Source organism: Macrotis lagotis, chromosome 2 (assembly GCF_037893015.1).
Source record: "Macrotis lagotis isolate mMagLag1 chromosome 2, bilby.v1.9.chrom.fasta, whole genome shotgun sequence".
In the NCBI taxonomy this organism is placed as follows: domain Eukaryota; kingdom Metazoa; phylum Chordata; class Mammalia; order Peramelemorphia; family Peramelidae; genus Macrotis; species Macrotis lagotis.
Genome location: NC_133659.1, coordinates 288,834,991 through 288,854,209, shown reverse-complemented (window position 1 = coordinate 288,854,209; position 19,219 = coordinate 288,834,991). Strand labels below are relative to the sequence as shown.

Genomic DNA, 19,219 nt, shown 5'->3' with positions numbered 1-19,219 from the left:
TTCCCTGGGAAGTCAATGGTTTTGTGGCTCTCACTGCCCTGGACCACTGAACTGTGTAGCTGCAGCCAGTGGCTGGCAACATCTGGACGCATGCTGAGCTGGAAGGGCAGATGCTCTCCGCCGGCATCTCAGCACCTGGCGGCTCCCACTCTGCCCCTCCTGCCCGGCCCCTCCGGCCTAGCACATCAGCAGCACCCGCAGGTGCAAGCCCCGCTGGCCTCGCTCAGGGCCCTGGGAAGGCTTCCCAGCGATCCCTCACCACCCTCCTCCTCAGGTCGCCACCGCAGCTCTGCCCGGGGCCCTGGAGCCTGGCCCGCCTGGCCCTTCCGCCCGTGCTGACGCAAAACCAGATGCCAGAAATGGGCCTTTCTCCAAGATTATTAAGTCAGAATCAATTTAGTCAGTCATCTACAGGTGACTTTAAGAACTCGGTATTTACTAAACTGTCATAGCAAGAAAAGTTGTTATAAAAGATTGTCACCCCATACTAGTCATCTCAGTCTGTGCCACTATCTCTGGCAAAGTACTTGGGAAAATGGGCTCAAGCTTAGAAAGCATGTTGATATAGGCTGATCTAGCTGATGTAAATCTTTTTCTCCTCTTCAACACCTAGTTGATATAAGTCCTTTTCTCCTCAAGAATTTCCCCTGAAGGTGCAGTCTGATGCAGTTTTTGTAGAGAATCTGTGTTCAGTCTGTTCTTGGACACTATAAAAACTGCTCCAGAGACCGCTGTCCTGGGGGATGATCCTAAAATACCTATGGGAAGATTGAAAGTTCAAATTCTTCTGAATTCTTCAAAGCACCTTTTCCATTCATTATGTGGGGAGAGAGGTACAGGGGTGAATGAGGGGAAGGAAAACTGAGCTGAAGTCCAATTCCAGATATTTTTTGCCTGCCTTCCCAAACTCAAGCAGCTTCTTCTAAGGAGTTTTACTCAAATACCTTTCCAGGCTCTGGAGTAATACTGATTCTCAACTAATTTTATATTTTGTAATTAGCCCTTAGAGCATGTCCAAGTTTCCTAAGCCTATCTGAATATTTCTTATGCAATATTAGTCCATCTAAGTTTGATTGAAATTGATTAAATGAAACTTATCACCTTGATATCTGGGTATCATATCATGAACTTTAAGTCATGGTCTGACTTTCCTGCTTATATATGATTTCTTCTGATCTTCCTTCTATTTTCTTCTCATGCAAGTTTAGAGGAAGGACTAGGACCAAAATACATTGGTCAAAAATATATATTGAATTTGTAGAACTATTAAAGGAAAAGAATATCTTCATTATTATTCATTCTTTCTTAAAATAGGTACAAAATTATTCCCAGCTTCTATTTTAAATATTAACACAGTCCTATACCTTTTTCCTGTAATAACCAGATTTCCAAATACTATCATTTCTAAACATTCTGCTTTTAAGGAATTTGGAAGTTGTCCAGATTTTCTTATCATGTCTCATAACCCCAAAGCAGGAGATTAGGCTAAATGACAATATAATGCATACTGATTGGCTGTTAGGGTGAATGATGAGGCAGTAAGGTAAATGGGGCAAGAGTTATCTAGTTCAAAAGAGTCAAACAGTTAGCTAGAGTCAAATGGCTCAATATCATCCACAATTTTTTCCTTTAATTTTTTTGTCTTGTTATAATATTTCTAGCACTAGATCAAATAATAATAGTGATAATGAACATTCTGCTCATTATCTTACTGGAATGGTTTTTAGTTTTTCTCCATTATATATAATGCTAGCTCTGGGGTTTTCCCCCTTAATTTTATCTGTTTATTTTAAACTTAAATGCCATGAAATATGGGGATTTTTCATATACACTGAAAATCACTAAAAATTAATGCCATGATTGGTGTTAGGAAGACTCATTTCTATGGGGGAACTAGGTGGCACAGTGGATAGAGTACTGGCCCTGGAGTCAGGAGAACCTGAGTTCAAATCCAGCCTCAGACACTTAATGATTGCCTAGTTGTATGACCTTGGGCAAACTCCATTGCCTTAAATAAATAAAACAACAAAAAAATAAAGACTCATTTTCATGAGTTCAAATCTGACCTTAGATATTTAGTAGCTGGGCAACCCTGGGCATGTCATTTAACCCTATTTGTCTCAGTTTCCTCATTTGTAAAAGGAACTGGAGAAGAAAATGGCATACCACCCAAGTATCATTGCCAAGAAAACTCCAAATGGGGTCACAGAGAGTTGAACACAATTGAACAACAACAACAACAAATTCCACTTTATTTTCAAAACTGTCCCCCCCTGACTATTGTTGATATGAAGTCTTAGCATGAATGAAGAGAAGAATTTGATATGGGAAGACCAAAGGAGAGGTTGAAAGCCAATAGGTTATAGTAAGATAATGAGATTTCAAAATTCTTGAAAATGGAGGTGGTGTATTCATGGGTGATATTAAGATTAAAGGTATGACCATTTTTGTTTCTGATGTGAAAAGGAGAGCATGGGAAGTGATTAGTTTGAGGAACTGAGAGTATACGAGTGGGAGTGTCTAGATATATGTTCCCCCCATCCCCACCCCCACACTCATCCCCAATCCCCCACTATACCCACATACCCATGCATAAATTCTTTTGCAGATTCAGACCTTTGTGTACATAAAATCTATAAATGTCAAGTAACGTTAAGAATGTTTGCTTGAGGGCTGGCTAGGTGGCGTAGTGGATAAAGCACAGGCCCTGGAGTCAGGAGTACCTGGGTTCAAATCCGGTCTCAGACACTTAATAATTACCTAGCTGTGTGGCCTTGGGCAATACACTTAACCCTGTTTGCCTTGCAAAAAAAAACCCTAAAAAAAAAAAGAATGTTCGCTTGCAAAAACAAAGGGTCACAGTTTTTTCTGTCTTCTATAATTTCCACAAAAGAACCCTTATTAAAAAGATATCTAAAGGGCAAAGTTTCTTAACTTGGAATCAGCTAATATGGGTGTTTTGACTTTTTAAAAAAAATCATTTATGTTTCAATAGAATTTCCACTAGACTATCAAAAGGGTTCAAAGCACATCCAAAGGTGGTGGATTCCCAACATATGGATTGTTCAAACATTAAATTCTCTTTTGTTTGAATAACAGAATAGTCTGAAGGGAAACTTTAAACAATGGAGATCTGGCAGTATCTTCAGATTTGTTGGAATCACGCTGAGAAGAGCATTCCTTTTCCTTATCTAGGTGTTTCTTATTTTCCTACCTATAGTTTCTTGCCTATTTTCTGCTTTTGTAACTAGATAATTTTATGAAAGTGTTTAAAAGTTTACAAAGTATTTTATCTATACCATCTCTCGCCCCCATTTTTTTTTAGTTTTTGCAAGGCAATGGGGTTAAGTTGCTTGCCCAAGGCCACACAGCTAGGTAATTATTAAATGTCTGAGGCCAAACTTGAACTCAGGTACTCCTGACTCCAGGACCCGTGCTCTATCTACTGCGCCACCTAGCCACCCCTATACCATCTCTTTTGACCATTCCAACAATACTGTGGAGATAGGTACGATTAGTCCCATTTGACAAATGAGGAAACAGGCTCAGAAAATGATTTGCCCATGTTTGTACAACTAGTGAGTGATTGAAATCAATGAGGTTAAGTGACTTGCTCAAGGTCACACAGCTAGCTAATTATTAAGTGTCTGAGGCTAGACTGGAACTCAGGTCCTCCTGACTCCAAGGCCAGTGCTCTATCCAGTGCAAGCCACCTAGCTGCCCTCGGTCAATTTATTCACTATACCACACCTTAGTTATAAACCAGAGTGACATAATTTCTATATTTCTGTTTATTTCTATGGGGTTAAACATCATTTTAATGTGAACTTTTAACTACTTCCTCATAGGAAGCTCTGAAAGAAAGTAAGAGAGAGAAGAGACTGACTATTAAACTGAAGGTCTTCAGAGCCATTGAATTGACCTCACTGCTCTATGCCTGTGAAATTCTGGACAGTCTTCCAGTGTCATATCAGGAAACTGAATCACTTCCATTTAAATTGTCTTAGGAAAGGGGTGGCTAGGTGGCGCAGTGGATAGAGCTCCAGCCTTGGAGTCAGGAGTACCTGGGTTCAAATCCTGTCTCAGACACTTAATAATTACCTAGCTGTGTGGCCTTGGGCAAGCCACTTAACCCCATTTGCCTTGCAAAAACCTAAAATCAATCAATCAATCAATCAATAAATAAATAAATTGTCTTAGGAAGATTCTGGAGATCACCTGACAGAAGATACCAGATACTGAGGACCTTTCTGGAGCTAAACTGTGAAGCATTCCAACATTACTACAGAGAGTGCAGGTATGATGGGCTGGACATGTTAGAATGCCAGATGTTCACTTGCCAAAAAAACCCAATTTTATGGAGAACTCACCCAGGACAAGTAGTCATAAGGGAGTCAGAAGAAGCAATGTTGAAACACCTTGAAGGTCTCTCTTAAGATCTTTGGAATTGATTGTACCTCATGGGAGACCCTGGTACTGGATCACCCAGTATGCCATGTCCTCACAAGTGAGGGGACTGTGCTTTATGAAGAAGGGAGAATTGAAGCAGCTCAAAGGAAATGTGACATATATAAGTTTAGATACCTACCCCAGGTGTTGATATGGACTATTTGTTCCCGACCTGGTAGAGCATTCTGAGTTCATATTGGTCTGATCAACCATAGTCAGATACACTGTAATTTGTCTCAAACATTGTGATGTCATTTTGGTCTTCTTGGATGATGAAGGACATTGACCATGAAGAGTTATTTCATTTATATGATAGCTACAAACATTCATATTGATTCATGAATTGATTCAATGGTTTCTTGTAATTATAATTAAGACTTTAATTATCATATGTTCCCATCACAAAAGTATGGAGGTATCAAAGACCAAGACAGTAATGGTTGGGGTCAGTTTAAGGTACCAGACCCAGGCATCAGAAATTGTTTCAAGGTATAAATTAAATTGAATATATTATTTCACAGCTTCTTAATCTTAAATTTGAAAAAAGTTCCCTTTTTCTGCAATAACTTGCCAAATGTGTTAATACATACATCCACACAAATTAAATGCCACCAATAAAAGTTCAGGATAAACATTTTCCTATCATCATTGAAATTTAACTGATAGCTTTAACATTAAAAAACAACAAAGCAAAGTAATTTATGGCCATGTCTGAAAACAGGTGGAATTATATTTTCTTCTGAGTTTGTAAACTTTCACCACATATTTATTAATCATCTGTGACACATGAAACACTGTAAGAAATACATCTGTAAAGGTTAGTTCAAAATCAAGATTTCACAATCAGATGAAAGGTCAGAATTCAAGAGCTGCTGACAGAAACTACACTTAGTCAACTCAACAAATATTTCCTGAGCATTCATTATGTGCCAGATACTATATTAGGCAATAGAAGTAGAAAGAAAAACTTACCATCCCCTCCCCTCAAGGAATCATCTACTATCCTTTAATTTTTTTCCTATAACTGGGTCACTTCTCCTTAAGTCACACCTGTCTACAATGAGTTGCTGTTTTGTTGGATGTTTTTTACCCTTCTTTTTTTGTATACAAGTCATTTTGGGGAATACACTACAAACCACTTACACCTACTACACACCATTCCTTTGCCTTTTTGTATCAAATATTTTTAATAAATGAAAATTAATCCTTCTAGTCCCACCATCATCAACACCAATTGCCACTGAAAAAGAAAGAAAAACAAAGACCCTTGTTACAAAAATGTATAGTCAAGGCAAACAAATTCCTGCCTTGGTTGTATCCAAAAAATATGTCTCAATTGACACTTTGAGTCTAGTACCCCTCTGTCTAATAGCACATTTCATTTAATCATCGAGCCTTTGGAATTATGGTTGACTATTACATTGATTTTCTATTGCCTTACAAATCATCTTCACAGGATCATAGGACCATAGATCTATAGCTGAGACTCAGGGACCTGCTCAAGGTCACACAGGTAATAAGCATTACAGTCAGGATCAGAATCCAGGTCCTGCAAGTAGTTACATCACCAGAAGAGAATAGAACTTAAAAAAAAGATATGCTTTGGCATCAGGGAACAGTTTGGAATCACTGAAAGAATGGCAAAATTACCTACAGTGAATTCACTTTGATATCATGAAGGAAGATTAATTTAAAAAAGCAGAAATTTATTCACAGAGTCATATGTAGCTGTAGTAGGTCAGGAGATGTTTTAAATTAAAGTTACCAGTAAATATTTTTAAATGATTGATTTGGATTTTGATAAAATTCAATTAGATGGAAGTCTTAATTACAAACAAGGGGTCAACTGATTTGGAATATAGCCTTTGTTAACTTACTTTAACTTAGTTTAGAGTAGGAACTCTAATCTCAAAACCAAGAGTGGGTAGCAGTATCCAATCAATCAAAACTGCTTAAAAATTGATGGTTACTTAGAAACCTTCAAGTCCTTTAAGATTTCAACACAGGTGCCAGAGTGAAGGAGCTTCAGCCTTTCAGAAACAGCCCCAGGTTACCTGGCAGCAGAAGCAGTTTCCTGATCTGCCACCCCAGGGAGCACCAAGCACAACTTGGAAGATCAGCAGGGAGACCTCCACCAGAGCGAATGTGAAGCCCAGGCCAGCTTGGCATTCCTGAGCACTGTTGTGGCCCTCAGCACAGCCCAGATCCCAGGAAACAGAAGCAGGCCTATGGAACTGCCCAACAGGAGCCACCTGGCAGCTGTGCCCTGAGTGCTCAGCCCACAGAAGGTAAGGGAATAGAGAGAGACTGCCAATGTCTGTCCTCTGTCCCTGGGACAGGACTCTGGGGCTTTGACCATATTCTGACTCTGGTCACAATCTGGGGCCCCAGCAGGGTGAGCTTGTGGTCATTCAACAGACCAGGAAAGCAGTCATAGCCTCACATACTGAAGTCTTTGTGGGGGTGTCCCAATAATTCTCAAAAGCTCAAGAAGCACCCCAAAACCAGGCATAGGCTGGGGAAATGAGTAAACAGAAAAAAAAGGAATCTGCCCATAGACAATTACTTTGGTCCCATAGAGTACCAAACTATACAATCTGGAGATGAGAAAGTCTAAGCTTCTGCATCTAAAGACTCCAAGAAATATAGAAGTTGCACTTAGAGCTCAAAAAAGATTTTGAAAATCAGTAAGGGAAGCAGAAGAAAAATTGGGAAAAGAAATGTGAGAGATGCAGAAAAAACATGAAAACAAAGTCAGCAGCTTAGTCAAGGAGATCCAAAAAATGTTGAAGAAAATAACATATTAAAAACCATTTTAGGTCAAATGGATAAAACAGTTCAAAAAGTTATTGAGGAGGGGCAGCTAGGTGGCGTAGTGGATAAAACACCAACCCTGGAGTCAGGAGTACTTGGGTTCAAATACAGTCTCAGACACTTAATAATTACCTAGCTGTGTGACCTTGGGCAAGCCACTTAACCCTGTTTGCCTTGCAAAAAGAAAAAAAGAAACCTAAAAAAAAAAAGTTATTGAGGAGAAGAATGCTTTATAAAAAAGAATTGGCTAGATGGAAAAAGAGATAAGAAAGCTCTCTGAGGAACGTAAATCCTTCAGATGTAGAATAGAGCAAAAGAAAGCTGATGATTTTGTGAAAAATCAAGACAATAATTCAACAACAAAAGAATGGAAAAACTAGAAGAAATTGTGAAATATCTCATTGAAAAAACAACTGACCTGGAAAACAGATCCAGAAGAGATAATTTAAAAATTATTGGGCTCTCTGAAAGTCATGATCAGGAAAAGAGCCTTGACCTCATTTTTAAAGAATTTCTACAGGAAAATTGCCCTGATATCCTAGAAGCAGAGGGTAAAATAGACATTGAGAGAATCTCCTGATCTCCTCTGGAAAGAAATCCCCAAAAAAAACAACCCCCAGGAATATTATAGCCAAGTTCCAGAACTTCCAAGTCAAAGAGAAAATATTATAAGCAACCCGAAGGATACAATTCAAATATCCTGGAGCTGCAATCAGGATCACCCAAGACTTAGCAGAAACTACATTAAGGGCTTGCATAATATTCTGGAAGGCAAAAGAGATCGAAATGCAACTAAGAATCAACTTCCAAACAAAACTGAACATCCTCTTCCAGGGGAAAAGATGGACTTTCAATGAAAAGGGTAATTTCAAATGTTCCTGTTGAAGTGACCAGAGATGAACAGAAAGTTTGATCTTCAAGTACAGTGAAACATAGAGGGGGTGGACAAGAAGGATAAATTATGAGGTACTTATTATGATGAACTGTGTGTATTCCTGCATAGAAAGTTGATCCTGATAATACTCATATGAACCTTCTCATTTAATAGAGCAGTTAGAAGGAGCTTTTATAGATGAGGCACAGGAGAGAACTAAATTTGAAGGTATAATATATTGTAAAAATAGGTGAAAGGGAAATGTACTGGGAGTAAGAGAAAGGAGAGGTAGAATAGGCTAAGATATTTCATGTAGCTTTTGCAATGGTATGGAAGGGGGGGAAGGTGAGGGAAATGAGGAAACCTTCATTCTCATTGGAAACAGCTCAGAGAGGAAACAGCATACACAATAGAGTATAGATATCTAGAAGAAAAAGGAGAGGAGGATGGGGGAAGGGAGGGGTGATGTGGGTGATAGAGGAGAAGGTGGATCATAGGAGAGGATAGTCAGATATAACACATTTTCTTTGCAAGGTGCTGGGATTGGGTGGCCTTTCTGGGACCACAGGGCTGGGTAGTTGCTGGATCTCTGGGGTGGGATGTAGGGTTGGGTGCCTCTTGGTCCCAGGGCTGGTGCTCTGTCCCCTGTGCCACTTGGCTGCCCCCAGCACATTTTTGAAGAGGGATAGAGTGAAAGGAGAGAGAAAATATAATAGATGGTAGTGGGGAGGAATGGATGAAGGGAATTACAATCAACAACAGCAACTGTGGAAAAATATGGAAGTAACTTCTATGATGGACTTAAGATAAAGAATGTGACCCATCCAAGACAGAGCTAATGGTATCAGAACACAGACTGAAATACATTTTTTTTCTCTTTCTTTCACTTAATTTCTCATGAGGTTTTATATTTTTGTGGGGGAGGGGGTATTATGTTTACCGAAACAGAATATTTTAGTAATGTGTAAATAAAATTTAAAAAAAAATAAATTCAAAACAGAAATGGGGAACCTCATTGTAAATACCACTGAATTCCAAGATGAGAAATTACATTATGTGTGTCTATTCTATTTACTTTTTTCAAACTTAGAAATTTTCTTAGATTTAAAACAAGATAATAAATGGTGCTAAACACAACAAAAATAAAAATTTCTTCCACCTGGAACCTTTTACTTCATCTAAAGAAAGATACTTAACTTGCAACACATAAATAAAGTACATAAGGAATGCCAAAAAAAAAAGACTTCAACACAGCTGCTTGTTGGGAAATTGGAAAGTTAAATTTTTTAAAATACCCTTACCTCCTCCAAAAGTAAGTGCAGGAATTTGTCCCCATCATATCATCCATAATGCCCGATGAATGAGTTAATATTTCACAAGAAGTTTTATTAGCTAAGCTTAATAGCTTCAAAGTAAAATGATCTGACAGTAAGGCTTCAAGGAGTCCTAGACGACCTTCAAAGGACCTACCTCTAGTTCATAGAATATCATTGACTGAGAGATCTTTTTTTTGTAAAAGATTTTATTTATTTTGAATTTTACAATTTCTCCCTTAATCTTGCTTCCCTCCCCCCAAGAAGGCAGTCTGTTAGTCTTTACATTGTTTTCATGCTATACATTGATCTAAATTGAATGTGTTGAGAGAGAAATCATATCCTTAAGAAGAAAAAAATAAAATATAAGAGGTAGTAAGATTACATAATAAGATAACAGATTTTTTTTTAAGTTAAAGGTAATAATCTTTAGTCTTTGTTCAAACTCCACGATTCTTTCTCTGGATACAGATGGTATTCTCCATCGCAGATACCCCCAAATTGTGTCTGATTATTGCACTGATGGAATTAGCAAGTCCATTAAGGTTGATCATCAACCCCATGTTGCTCTTAGGGTATACAATGTTCTTCTGGTTCTCCTCATTTTGCTGAGAGATCTTTCTTTACAATGTTCTCCTAGAGGCAGCTAGGTGGTGCAGTGGATAAAGCACCAGCCCTGGAGTCAGGAGTACCTGGGTTCAAATCCGGTCTCAGATATTTAATAATTACCTTGCTGTGTGGCCTTGGGCAAGCCACTTAACCCCACTGCCTTGCAAAAACCTAAAAAAAAAAATAAAATGTTCTCTTTTTTTCATCAGGACAAGGAATAGACTGCTGCTATGTGGCTCTACCTGGTTGTCCTTGTCTGCTTGTACTCTGTTTTTTGCTGGCATCGGGAGAAGAAAGTGGTCCAAAACCTTCCTGAGAAATATGTCTTCATAACAGGGTGTGACTCTGGGTTTGGAAACCTATTAGCTAAACAATTGGATCTTCAGGGCCTGAGGGTTCTAGCCTCTTGTCTGACAGAAAAGGGAGCAGAGGAATTGAAGAGGAATACTTCTGACAGGCTTGAGACTGTAATTCTGGATGTAACCAAGACTGAAAGCATCACTGCAGCGACTCAGTGGGTGAAGGACCAAGTGGGAGAAAAAGGTAGAGCCTAATATCCACTCAATTGGTTGTCTTTAATTCAATACTTTCATCTTTGTAAAATGGATCTTACACCTCCCTCCAAAGGGACAGAGACGATAGTCAGGTTAAGTCAGAACCACAGAATATTTTGCAAGGCAGAGAAATATGTTTCTTCATATCTCACATTCCAAAAGGATTTTTGCTAAGAGGAATTTTTAAAATTTTAATTTTTAAAATTATTTCTTCTAAAATTTCCTTTTTAAAACCATCATCTTTAAAAAGTAACTCCATTGGCCAAGACAGGCCTTCAATAGCTTTCCCAGCAGCTCATACTTTGAGCTACACCTGAGGGAAGATGATTAAGGGGTGGGGATAGAAAGAAGTTATGACCAAGTGCTCTTTTCTGAGGACATGCATTCTAAAAGTTTTAGGAAAGGCTTAAGTGAAAAGCTTAAGTGAAAGCTGTGATCAGCTGAAAGGATTATCTACAGTTAAAAAAACCAACCTTTAAACTCTGTCAAAAAAGTCAAATTTTTCCTTCTCCAAGGTAGTCACAGTAAAGCTTCATTTTATTTATCTTATTGCTCATAAGTCCCCTTTACCCATTTCACTTGATGTTCCTTATACATGACATTCAATCTCCCATCCTCTGGGTTTTTGTGCAGATTATTCACCTTTACTAGAAACATCCCCACTCACCTCTTCCTTTAGAAAACCCAAACTCCAGTCAGCTCAATGGTCATTTCTTACATAAGAATTTCCAGATTTTCCACCACACTTGTTACTCCTGTCTCAGAACCTGAAAAGACTTTTTCTATGCATACATTGTATATCCCAGTAGAACATAAGAATCTCTGAGATCAAGGATTGTTTTGGTCTGTATGTACATCAGTATATGATGAGAGAGATTAAATTGTTTTTCCTCCCTAGTCTCAAAGTCTCCCTGCCAAAGACAAATTCTACTAGTAAGATAACAGGAGCATAGAACTTCTTTTTAATAAATATTTGAATTTAATTGAAATCCAAATAAAACTGAACCATTCATTATCTGAAGCAGTATTCAATCAAGTGGGGCCTGAGAAGGAAGAACAAGGGTGACCTGTAATGTATAGTTTCATCTTGGCCCATCTAAATACATCATTGCATTATTGTCAATGGCAGAAAGGGGATGAGGATGAGCAATATAAATATAGACAATATAGACAAATGCTGTGAAGTAAAAAACTGATAATAATAATTATTGACAAATTTTGAAGAAGAAAAGCATTGAGACCCAGATGTCCAGACTAATACAGAGGTTTAAAGAAGACCTCTGAAGCAAATCCAGATTACATGAATAATGTGAATAACCTTTCACCTACCTGTTGGTCAGGTAGTAAACATGCTCACTTCCAGAGATTAAGGGTCTCTTGAGCCAATAGACTTTTACCCAGAAATCACGGGACCCAATCTTTGCAATTGGAAGAGAATTCTCAGAAATAGCAGATAGAGATCTTACCAGGTCTCATCTTACAAAACTCTATAAAGGGGGCAGCTAGGTGGTAAAGTGGATAGAGCACAGGTCTTGGAGTCATGAGGACCCTGAATTTAAATCTGATCTCAGACACTTAATAATTGCCTAGCTGTGTGACTTTGGGCAAGTCACAACTCCATTGCCTTAAATAAAAAAAAATTTAAAAACAAACAAAAAAACTCTATGAAGAAGAGCTAATCCAAGACTGAAGTGTTAGAGGGGCATGTCTTGACAGAATTCCTTCTTCTTCACCCTAGTGGTCCCTGCATATTGGAATTCTGGAAGCAACAGTCATCTCATCAATAAGCATTTATTCAGTATTAGGCAATGTACTAAGCTCTGGGGCTACAAAAAGAGTTTATTATCATTATTTTTTAGGAAAATAAAAAAGGCCCTTAAAAATTAATTATCCACAGTCTTAAGAGAACAATTGGTTGGGGCAATGTGATCTTTTCCTATTGACTTGATAGATTTGAGTATGGGGTTTGTAAGGTAGCAATAAGCATGAGTTCTATTTCCAAAAAATTCTATTTATGTCCCCAGGCCTCTGGGGTTTGGTGAACAATGCAGGGGTTGGTTTACCCACAGTCCCCAATGAGTGGCTCAAGAAGAAGGATTTCCTCAAGATTTTAGATGTGAATCTGATTGGGCTGATTGAAGTGACCCTCAGCATGCTCCCAATGGTGAGAAAAGCACAAGGAAGAGTGGTCAATGTTTCTAGTCTGGCAGGAAGAGTGTCGTTCTTTGGTGGAGGATACTGCATCTCCAAGTATGGTGTGGAAGCTTTTTCAGACAGTCTCAGGTAAGGATTGCTCACAGGCACTTGTATGCAATAGGAGGCATTTGTTTTGGGTTTTGTTTTGTTTTTTAAATTTTGATAGTTTGTGAACCAATCACCCTGGTTTTTTTTAGGTTTTTTATTATTTATTTTTTTAAAAGTGACTTACTGGTTTGTTGTTGCTTATATTGTTGAATCATGTCTGACTCTTTATGACCCCATTGGGGTTTTCTTGGCAAAGATACTGGAATGTTTTGCCATTTTCTTCTCAGTTCATTGTTATAGATGAGGAAACTGAAGCAAACAGTGTTAAGTGACTTGCCCAGTGTCACCTAGCTAGTAAACATCTGAGACCAGATTTGAACTCCAGTCCCAGGACTCTGCAATTATGCCAACTAGCTATTCAGCTTGTTGGTACTTGCCAAAAGGGGGCATATGGAATGTTCCAGGAGGACTAGTATTTCAGGTGTGAGATATTTTTCAGGGCTAATCATTCACCTTTAGTGCCAAGCTTTCACTCAACTGTCACTTGGGTTTCCAACAAGATATAGCATGCATGGCATACCCATAAAACATCTGGGTAGATGGGATAAACCATTGAGAGGTTAACCAATAGGTCTCAAACCCATCAGTGAGTTAGGGCATGTCTACCTAAGCATGTGAAAACTTCTCTCAGGGGAATGGGCAAATGAGAACCACATGGCCATGAAGATGAATAAAGTCTAGACTTCAGTGATCCGGGAAGAGAGTGAGGTTGCCTCTTTGATTCATCTCTGGAACTGTCCATGTAATACTTTATTTCTAAACTTGTATAAAATTGCTTTTGCCTTTCTGGGAAGCACTTTATTTCAAGAACCACTGATTAATCTGCTTATTTCCCTGTGTTTCAGAAGAGAAATGGCTCCCTTTGGTGTTCAAGTGGTTGTCATAGAACCAGGCAACTTTAGAACACTCATCCTCAATCCTGATAATATGAATAACATACTAAAGGAGCTATGGAGCCAAGTCCCTCTGGAAATCAGAGAAGCCTATGGAGAACACTACTTCAAAAATTGTAAGTCAGTCTGATAACTCCCAAAAGAAAATGTCTAATTTTTCTCTTTCATTTATTTTTCTATTCCAATGTTCATACATTTCTGTTATCTCAATTTTCTATTTCAGATTGCAAAAATATGAGCTATTTGATATCATTAAGCAAAACAAATTTATACCCTGTCATCTGGAGCATGGAGCATGCCTTGACAGCAGTTTACCCAAGGACCCACTACATTGTTGAGTGGACAGACAAACTCATTTTTATTCCTCTGACTTTTTTACCAACTTCTGTACTTGATTTTATACTTTACAAATTTATTTATAGAGTCAAACCTGCTCATGCTTTGCTTTAGGGTAAAACCTAATGAAAAATTAGTTGAAATTTGTTGAATTATTAATTAGTTGAAAATTCAGTTGAAATTTGGAGGGTTGGTTTTTAATCAAGTTCTCTTTCCAAAATAGATGAATTATTGGTGCTAGTAGAATTGTATTATATGTCTTACTAAAGACACGGATTCTGTGTGTTTTACTTAACAAATTCTGTATCTTCAATAGGATGTGAATGAAGTCATACACTTTTGCCTAGAAAGTACAACACTTGTATAAAAGATGAAAGGATCATGCAGGCTCTTTTTAAAAAAGTTATGCAAATTGGAAGCTGATAAATAGCATACATAAAGCATACACAGAATAACTTTGAGATAATCAATAGAAGTTAGGTGCTAAGATTGTGGAGAACCAGGAAAGTCTTCTTATAGAAGATGGAATTTTGGCTGAAACCAGAAGGAAGATAAGAAACTAGTGAGAGTTCTAGTCATGGGAGATAACCAGAGACAGTGCCCAGGGGAATGCCCAGGGGCAGGAAGATGTGTGTTTGAATCCTGTCTCAGTCTCTTTCTAATTGTGTGATTCTGGACAAGTCTCTCAAACTCTCAGTTTCAGTTTTCTTATCTATAAAACTAGGATAATAATAGCACTTACCTCATAGATTATTGTGAGGATTATAGATGATAGCATGTAAAGTGCTTTGTTAAACCTTTATAAATGCTAGTTGTTACGATTATTAGGAGCTGTCAAAATCAAATGTGTCATAAAAGTTAAATATTCAAAATTATTTAGGATAATGTAGCAGGTATGAAAAAACCTGATTTGGAGTGAAAGGACCAGGAGTGGAATCCACACATTTACCTCTCTAAACCTGAATTGACTGTCCACCCACCACTTGCCAGAAATGCTCTAGATCTTTTGAAGTCCTAGCTAAAATCCTACTTTCTACAGAAAGCCTTTCCCAATCTCCCTTAGTTATACAGCTTTCTTTCTTGTGGTTTTAACTTGGAATGAGTTCAGAGGATCATAGATTATTCAAAAATGGTTGTTTACTGTTGTTTTTCCCATAGGCTGTTAATTCCTTCAGAGTAGAGAGCCATTACCTTTCTTTTTTTTTTATCCCTTAGCATGGGGCACATAAAACTGGAATATAAAAAAATTAAAATAAATGTTTATTGATTAATTGACTGACCCCTCTGTGTCTCATTTCCCTATAAACTAGATGATCTCTAAAAAAACTTTCAATTTTAAATCTATGATCCTCTGAACTCACTCCAAGTCAAAATCACAAATATTTAAGTGCCTGCTGTGAGCAAGGAGCTCCACAACATTCTACTCTAATTCTTCATGATATCATAGAAGTGATCCTGGGTTCTTTGAAGACAATGTTAGTAGAGTGTAAGCACCAGCTAGTTCCGATACACTAGAAAAGGTATAAATATGATCCTGCCAATAGAATGAATTTGTTCTCTCAGGGCAAATCTAGATAGAACTGAAAAGTTCATTAACAGTTGGGTGATCAATTGATGATAAATTCTTTAACCATGGTAGTTCATGAAATCCATGAAATGAAAAAGCAAAAACAAATAAAAATGCTCATTCTTTAATGAGAGTGACAGAATGGCAGAAATGACAGCAAAGGGTTCTGAGGCAATAACGATTTAGACCATTTATAAACTTTAAATTAGCTGCTGGAGTTTTAAAATGTGAGATCTGTCAAAGACATGTGATAGAAAATGTCATCCACATTCAGAGAAAATACTATGGAATCTGAATACAGATCAAATCATACTATTTTCACTTTTTAAATTTTTTTCTTTCTTATGTTTTTTTCTTTTATTCTGTTTCTTCTTTCACAGCATGAATAATATGGAAATATATTTAACATGATTGGGCAAGTATCTTATTGCTTACTGTCATGGGGAGGTGGGGAAAGAATAGAAGGAGATAGAAAAATGTGCAACTCAAAAGCTTACCAAAAATGAATGCTGAAAACTATCTTGTTATGTAATTGAAAAAAATAAAATACTATTAGATAAAAAAGAGTTGAGATTTTTGTCCAATAACTGGAATGCTAGAGGTGGCTAGGTGGCACAGCGGATAGAGCACTGGCCCTGGAGTCAGGAGTACCTGAGTTCAAATCTGGCCTCAGACACTTAATAATTACCTAGCTGTGTGGCCTTGGGCAAGTCACTTAACCCTATTGCCTTGCAAAAAACCAACCCCCCCCCCAAAAAAATAATCACTGGAATCCTTCTGGAAGAGCTAGATCATTTCAATCTTTATATTCTCCTTATTAGCAACTAAAGGAAAGAATGTTTTACAGATTCTTCTTGGAGAGGGGAAAAATGATTTGGCAGATCAATCAAATATACAAAATGAAGCGATATAATTTCAAAGGTTATAGGTCATCATAGTTTGCAGCCTTCATTATAAGTAGTTATAAAAATATAACTTATCATAATTGCATAAAAGTGAACCAAAATAAGTCCCAAAGGATTAAAATTTTATGAACAAGGGTGGAGCTAAGATAGCGACAAGAACGGATTGTGTCTCAGGTGCTCTCTCTTAAATCTTTGAAACTGAGGACTCTAACTAAATTTTCGAGATAGAACCCACAGAGGGACCCAGTGAGGCAGTTCTCCTACTCAAGGTAACTTGGAAAAGAGCGGAAAGGCTCTTCTCCCTGGGGTTGGAGGGCCGGCCGGCCAGGGGGGTGGCCCACCAGAGCAAAAGAACTTCAGCCTCCTGGAGGCAGCCCCAGGGTGCTGGGAGCTATGGCTCACAGCAGTGGGGGAGTTTCCTGAACTACACCCCGGGGAGCACCAGGCACAAATTGGGGGAACGGCTGGGGCACCTCTGCCAGAGTGAGCAGGGCACCAGCTCTCAGGGCACACAGCGAGCAGTGTGGCCACCACAGCCCAGATCCAGGAAACAGAAGCAGTCAGAGTGGTAAGCAGGAGCCCCCAGGGCAAGAACCCATTGAACCTAGGAAGAGGAGTGAAGAGAGAGAGAGACTGCAGAGCTCCATCCTCTGCCCCTGGAACAGGACTCTGGGGCTCTGACCACATTCAGATCCTGATCACAGTCTAGGCCCCCCCACAGAACAGCAGCCCCCCCCACCTCAGCCCTGTGGCAGAGGGGGGTGCATATGGTCATTCACAGACCAGGAGGGAGGACAGAGACTCACACACTGAGACCCTTGTGGGAGTGTCCCAAAAGCTCAGGAAGCACCCCCAAAACAGGCTTAGGCTGGGAAAATGAGCAAGCAGAGAAACAAGAGGAACACCATTGAGAAATATTTTGCATATGAACCCAAGAAGGATCAAAACACTCAGTCTGAAGATGAAGAAGCACAAGCTCCTGCATCTACAGACTGCAAGAAAAACAGAAATTGGGCTCAGGCTATGACAGAGCTCAAAAAAAGACTGAAAATCAAATGAGGGAGTTAGAAGAAAAACTGGGAAAAGAAATGAGAGAGATGTAGGAAAAACATGAAAATGAAGTCAGCAGCTTAGTTAAGGAAATCCAAAAAAATGTTGAAGAAAATAGCACGCTAAAAACCAGCTTAGGTCAAATGGATAAAACAGTTCAAAAAGTTATTGAGGAGAAGAATGCTTTAAAAAGCAGAATTGGGCAGATGGAAAAAAGAGATAAGGAAACTTTCTGAGGAAAACAAATCCTTCAGACAAAGAATAGAACTCAGGGAAATTGCTGAATTTACAAGAAACCAGGACTCAATATTTCAAAACCAAAAGAATGAAAAATTAGAAGAAAATGTGAAACATCTCATTGAAAAAACAACTGATATGGAAAATGGATTTAGGAAAGATAATTTAAAAATTATTGGAATACCTGAAAGTCATGATCAGGAAAAGAGCTTTGACATCATTTTCAAAGAATTACTACAGGAAAATTGCCCTGATGGCCTAGAAGCAGAGGGCAAAATAGAAATTGAGAGAATCAACAGATCCCCCCGAGAAGGAGATCCCAAAAAACCAACCCCTAGGAATATTATAGCCAAGTTCCAGAACTCCCAAGTCAAAGAGAAAATATTACAAGCAGCCAAAAGGACACAATTCAAATATCATGGAGCTGCAGTCAGGATCACACAGGACTTATCAGAAAATACATTAAAAGCTCTTAGGGCTTGGAATATAATATACCAGAAGGCAAAAGAGTTTAGAATGCAACTAAGAATCAACTACCCAGCAAGGCTGAATGTCCTCTTCCAGGGAAAAAGATGGACTTTCAATGAACCAGGGGAATTTCAGATGTTCCTGTTAGAATGGCCAGAGCTGAATTTAATCTTCAAATACAGGATTCAGGTGAAGCATAGGATTGGAGAAGGGGAAAATATGAGGGACTTAATGATGATGGACTGCATGTATTCCTGCATAGAAAAATGATACTGATAATACTCATATGAACCTTCTCAGCTAATAGAGCAGGTAGAGGGAACTTTTATAGTTGAAGCACAGGAGAAGCTTGAATTTGAAGATAAAATGTGGTGTAAAAATGGAGTCAATAGAAAAAAGGGAAATGTAATGGGAGAAAGAAAAAGGAGGGGGGAATAGGCCAAGATATTTCATATAATAAGATTTTTCTTTATTCCAATGAGATATTGCAATGATATGGAAGGGGAAAAGGCAAGGGGGAATGAGGGAATCTTCGCTATCATCAGAGGTGGCTAGGAGAGGAAACAGCATATATACTCAATGGGGTATAGACATCTGGAGTAAGAAGGAGGGGGGAGCAGGGGGAAGGAGTGGGGATGTGAATAAAGGAAGAGAGGATGGACCATGGGGGGAGAGTGGTCAGATATAATGCATTTTCCTTTTTACTTCTTGCAAGGGACTGGGATTGGAAGGCCTGTCAGGGACCATAGGGCCGGGTGGATGCTGGGCCTAAGGGGTGGTATGGGGGCTCAGGGCCTCTTGGCCCCAGGGCCAGGGATCTGTCTGCTGTGCCACTCAGCTACCCTA

The 19,219-nt window shown here is 38.7% G+C and overlaps 1 protein-coding gene across 2 annotated transcripts in view; it reads left to right on the top strand.

The window, feature by feature from the left end:
* LOC141515076 (retinol dehydrogenase 7-like) overlaps positions 1–16,335 on the top strand; it is a 38,490-nt gene extending 22,155 nt beyond the window's left edge. The window contains exons 2-7 of one of the 2 annotated variants that reach the window (XM_074226349.1): positions 4,201–4,297; positions 6,456–6,737; positions 10,269–10,602; positions 12,638–12,896; positions 13,763–13,926; positions 14,034–16,335. In XM_074226349.1, the coding sequence (XP_074082450.1) occupies positions 10,290–10,602; positions 12,638–12,896; positions 13,763–13,926; positions 14,034–14,260 (963 nt within the window). In that variant the 5' untranslated portion in view covers positions 4,201–4,297; positions 6,456–6,737; positions 10,269–10,289 and the 3' untranslated portion in view covers positions 14,261–16,335. Of the gene's footprint in view, positions 1–4,200; positions 4,298–6,443; positions 6,738–10,268; positions 10,603–12,637; positions 12,897–13,762; positions 13,927–14,033 lie in introns of both variants that reach the window. The other variant, XM_074226348.1, reaches the window with a different exon arrangement.
* The last annotated feature ends 2,884 nt before the right edge of the window (positions 16,336–19,219 follow it).